Genomic DNA, 4334 nt, shown 5'->3' on the forward strand with positions numbered 1-4334 from the left:
GTTTCAAGATTAAAGAAAAACAAGACTCGCGATAATCGATTGGCAAATCGATTAGACATGTTTTATAACCTTAATGAATCGTTTGGTAAATCGATTTAGTAGTTGTTTTTCAGAAACTATATAAACTGTTTTTCAATCTTTTTCTCACAGAACCTTGATCATTACTTTCATAATTCTGAGAACTCAAGATAACTTCAATAACAGATCACAATACACTTTGTTAACAATCTGATACTGCTTTTTCAGATCAAGATCAAAAGATTATCCATAATCATTGAGAGAGCTGAAAAAGTATTCTTGAGAGAAAAGACAATGTCCTCATGAACAATCATTGAATATCCAGATTCGTGAGAAGACACATTGATCAAGATTGAAGACTTCTTTTTGTACTTCTTTTAATATGTCTGTAACAATACTTTGAAACGAAACGAAAGCGAGAAAGCTAGCTAGAAACTGGTGGTTACCTTCTTGGGTGAGAGGTCTCAAAAAGAAGGAGTCGCACTTTGATTTTGTGTCAGACTGCTGAGTGTCTACAAGGATCAAAAGGTTGATAGAAAGCCAGCTAGAAACTGGTGGCTACCTTCTTGGGTGAGAGGTCTCAACAAGAATGAGTCGTACTGTGATTCTGTGTTAGACTGCTGAGTGTCTGCAAGGATCAGAGGGTGATCAATAGGAAAAAGATCATTAGAGATAGATAGGTTTCAGGGATGAAACTGGACAATCTGTAATTGATTCTTTCTATTGGAGAAGAAAATCTGAAATCCGATTGGATTGTCAGGACTGGATGTAGGTTGTCTCTTTGACAACTGAACCAGGATAAATTCTTGGTGCAATCTTCTCTAACCCTTAACTCATTTAATTTTCTATCTTGCAATATTTGTATGTGTGATTAATATTAGATGCATGTTAAACATATTCTGTGTTAGGTAATATTGTTTAAACTGGTAATTTGACTCGCATGCATCTTGGTTAATCTCTTATCAATCTACTTGCAATTGCTAATCTTGTATGCCGCAATTTAATTCCGCTGTGTGTATGAAATTGATTTAATTTCTTAAAGAACTGATACATTCCGATTATTTCGAGGTCATAATAATCAACAATATGAGTTCAACATGTATGTGTAAATTTTGGTAACTAAACTTACAGAGTGATGAATTCCTTTAGATTGACATAATGCATGCAAGTTGGGTTGTTGCCATCCAGGGTGCAATTCCACTTGGTGAACAGCAGGAGTGATTCTTGCTATGTTCAATAGATCTAGAAGCTTCTTTGAAGAGAAATTGCTTACTCCTATAGCTCTAGCCTTTCCAGAATCATATAATGCCTCCATTGCTTTCCATGTGTTGGCTAAGTTTGGTATTGTAAAATCTTCAGGCTTTGTTCCAATTGATCCCTTCTTCATGCTGAATGGAGCGTGTATCTATAAATTTCATCAATTCAATATGTTAAACGAAGATTAATTAGTAACCCCTTGATTATTTGAATTCTTTAGTTTATTTTAGAATAAATTTACCTTATGATGCTTATTTTATTTCTATAACTATAAAATAAAATATAAAATAAAGTCTTCCAACTAAATAAAGTTTTCTACAGTTAACATTTATAGTTGAAGCAATGAGTTTAAAATACGCCATATACTCTAATCAATAAAATTTTAATTATAAAAAGATAATATTTATTGGATATAACAAGAGTGAATAAATTTGTGATTCAAACTTATGTTAGAAGAGAAAAATGTAATTTATGTTAAAATTTGTTGAGATGAAACATACTAGATAGAGATCTACGTAGTCAAGTTGCAATTCCTGTAAAGTTCTATCCATTGCCTTTGGCACATCTTCAGGGGCATGATCTGAGCACCTGAACAATATTGTTAATTAAGTGGGTTTACAAAATCAAAAGCAAACATTTCTTTACGCTGAAAAAATGCAAACATATTTTCAAACATTCACAAAGATGATAGAAATATTTTAATTATGAATGTGAATATAACAAACCATAATTTGGATGTGATCCATAGGTCTTCACGCTTTACCAATCCATCATCAAATTTTTTTTTGAGAGCACGACCAATCTATAAAAATGCCAAAAATATATATAAAAATAAAATTATTGTCAAAAATAAAGTTAGAATATAAGTTTTAACTTTTACTAACATTATCATTTTTATCGTCATCTTCACCATCTTCGTTATAAAAAAATTTAAAACAAAATTCTAAAATAAAAATTAAACACTATATCTATGCCTTTCATTAATTTTCAAAACAGTGAATTGGGGTTTTAAGTTTTGATTTTTGTAGATTAGTGTTTATTTTTTAATTAGAGGTTTTTTATTTAGAGTTTTGATGTTGTATACTTTTTTTGGGTTTGATGATGAAGATGATGTTTTTAATTTTAAGAGTTTTGATTTTGTATTATTTTTTCTAGTTTTAAGGATGATGATTCCGAACAAATGCATAGATTTCTTAAATTCATTTTAACAGAAATGAAAAAAAAGAATCAATAAAAAAAACAGAAAAATATTTGATGTTGCTGCCTCTACAACAATTTTTAATAAAAATTTAAAAAATGATCAACTTGTTAACATTATGAGAAAAAGAATTATTTAAGTGTTATAACTAAATCAAAAATAGAAGACTACAAATATAATTTTACAATAAAAATAACACTAGTATTTTGGTTGTAGATTTTTAGATGTAATTGGTACTATCAAATAATGAAATTTGATTATTTTAAAATAAAAAAGTTGATAACTACAATAAATTAAGTTAATATTATAAATTTATAATTACACAGAGTCATAAAGTATGCTCGTAATATTATTTATTTATTTAATCATCAATAAATAATATTACCACTACAAAAAAAAGTATCTACTGTGACACTCAGATTTTGTGATATTTTTTATCGGTCACTAAAGCTACCTTTAGCTACAGTTAAAGTGTCACTGTTTCTAAACATATTATATAAAAAAAATTAAATACACAAAAACAAATTTTTACTCCTTTGGTCTTGTACAAACACTTGAGAAATATCTCAGGGTGATAGAATGATAAAATGATCGCTGGAGCTCAATCTTAGAAGGGGAACAATATATCTCATCATCGCTGCAACTACACCAGATAAATCTTTTCTTTTTCTTTGTAAACCCTTTTCTCTCTACTATCTTCAACTAACCCTAATCCCCAAAACCCTTAAATTCAATTTTGAACAATCCTAAATTCATCTCTCTCGTTTCACTTTACGATTTGCAGTAGCAAGTAAGTTCTATTCTCTTTCCAAGTCATTTCAGTTTGCGATATCAATTTTATTTTGGTAATCTTGCTTGTTAAGTGTCATTTTTTCGTGATTTGCTGAATGAGGTTGTGGGTTTGCGATTTGTTCTGTTTTTGCGATTCATTCACACGACACATTATCCTGATTTTTGGATTAGGGTTCATTTTTACCCCTTTTGTATATATTTTCCTTAATTTGTGGTTAATTAGTTTTAAGGCATTTGATGAAGGAAACGGACTCGAAGTTGGGTGGAGCCAAGTTCGGATTGATGAGGTATTACAATCACTGGGCAAACTAGTGAGGCTGTATTCAGAAGTGCATCTATTGAGGTCGTTGAAGCACAATAACATTGTAAGGTTCTACAATTCCTGGATTGATGACAAACACAAGAATGTTAACAAGATAGTTATTCACCTCAGGGAGCCTCAAACAGTGTGTTCATTATCCTTTGTATATGTGTTTAATTTGTTTTTCTGTTTTATTGTGATATTAGTCCTTTTGTTAGTTGGTTTGATGCATGATTTAGGTACTGTAAGAAACACAAGAAGGTCGACATGAGAGTATTTGTTAAATATCGGACTCAGGTGTGATTTATTTGAAGTATTTGTTAAATATCGGACAATATCTTGTATTTTAATTTGATTTTTTAGAGTGATTTAAAGCCTTTCAGACTTGACGAAAAACTATGATATCTTAGCAGTACAGGGTCATCTGGTTCAGTAAACTAGTTTCTATTTACCTTTTAAGATGGAAGTTAAATTAGTGGAATATTATTACACTTGCACCTTTGAGAGTTAGAATTACTTTTCCACTCTCCTATATTAATCTACTTTTGAAAAGTGAACATTGAAATAAAGCTTTTTTAATTGTGAATTCTTAACTAAGCTAATGAATACAATCAAGTATTATTTGCAAATAAAAGTAACGGTAACAGCAACACATACCTACTTCTTATGTCTTTATTTTGCTTCAAATTATTTAAATAAACCATTTCTTTGAACAACATAAGTGTTTCATTGTCGCAACATGTGATCGTGACTTGAAGAGGAGAATCC

At 30.0% G+C, this 4334-nt stretch overlaps 2 protein-coding genes and 1 long non-coding RNA gene across 6 annotated transcripts in view; 1 reads left to right on the forward strand and 2 right to left on the reverse strand.

The window, feature by feature from the left end:
- The window catches only part of LOC101492971 (uncharacterized), a 61217-nt gene that overhangs the window by 31157 nt on the left and 25726 nt on the right, over window positions 1-4334 (reverse strand). The gene's annotated exons all lie outside the window — the stretch shown is intronic.
- LOC101495650 (aldo-keto reductase family 4 member C8-like) overlaps window positions 1097-4334 on the reverse strand; it is an 8864-nt gene continuing 5626 nt past the window's right edge. The window contains exons 3-5 of the mRNA XM_004515983.1: window positions 2001-2077; window positions 1776-1863; window positions 1097-1423 (exon numbers count right to left, since the gene is read on the reverse strand). Of these exons, the coding sequence (XP_004516040.1) occupies window positions 1097-1423; window positions 1776-1863; window positions 2001-2077 (492 nt within the window). The remainder of the gene's footprint in view (window positions 1424-1775; window positions 1864-2000; window positions 2078-4334) is intronic.
- On the forward strand, window positions 2994-3948 carry LOC140920854 (uncharacterized). Of its 3 annotated transcripts, none has more exons than XR_012163414.1 (2): window positions 2994-3263; window positions 3489-3948. It is a non-coding gene; the product is annotated as an uncharacterized lncRNA (long non-coding RNA). The 3 variants fall into 3 exon arrangements; XR_012163413.1 differs by having other exon boundaries at window positions 3496-3948; XR_012163412.1 differs by having other exon boundaries at window positions 3509-3948.

This window comes from Cicer arietinum, chromosome 6, assembly GCF_000331145.2.
Source record: "Cicer arietinum cultivar CDC Frontier isolate Library 1 chromosome 6, Cicar.CDCFrontier_v2.0, whole genome shotgun sequence".
In the NCBI taxonomy this organism is placed as follows: Eukaryota; Viridiplantae; Streptophyta; class Magnoliopsida; order Fabales; family Fabaceae; genus Cicer; species Cicer arietinum.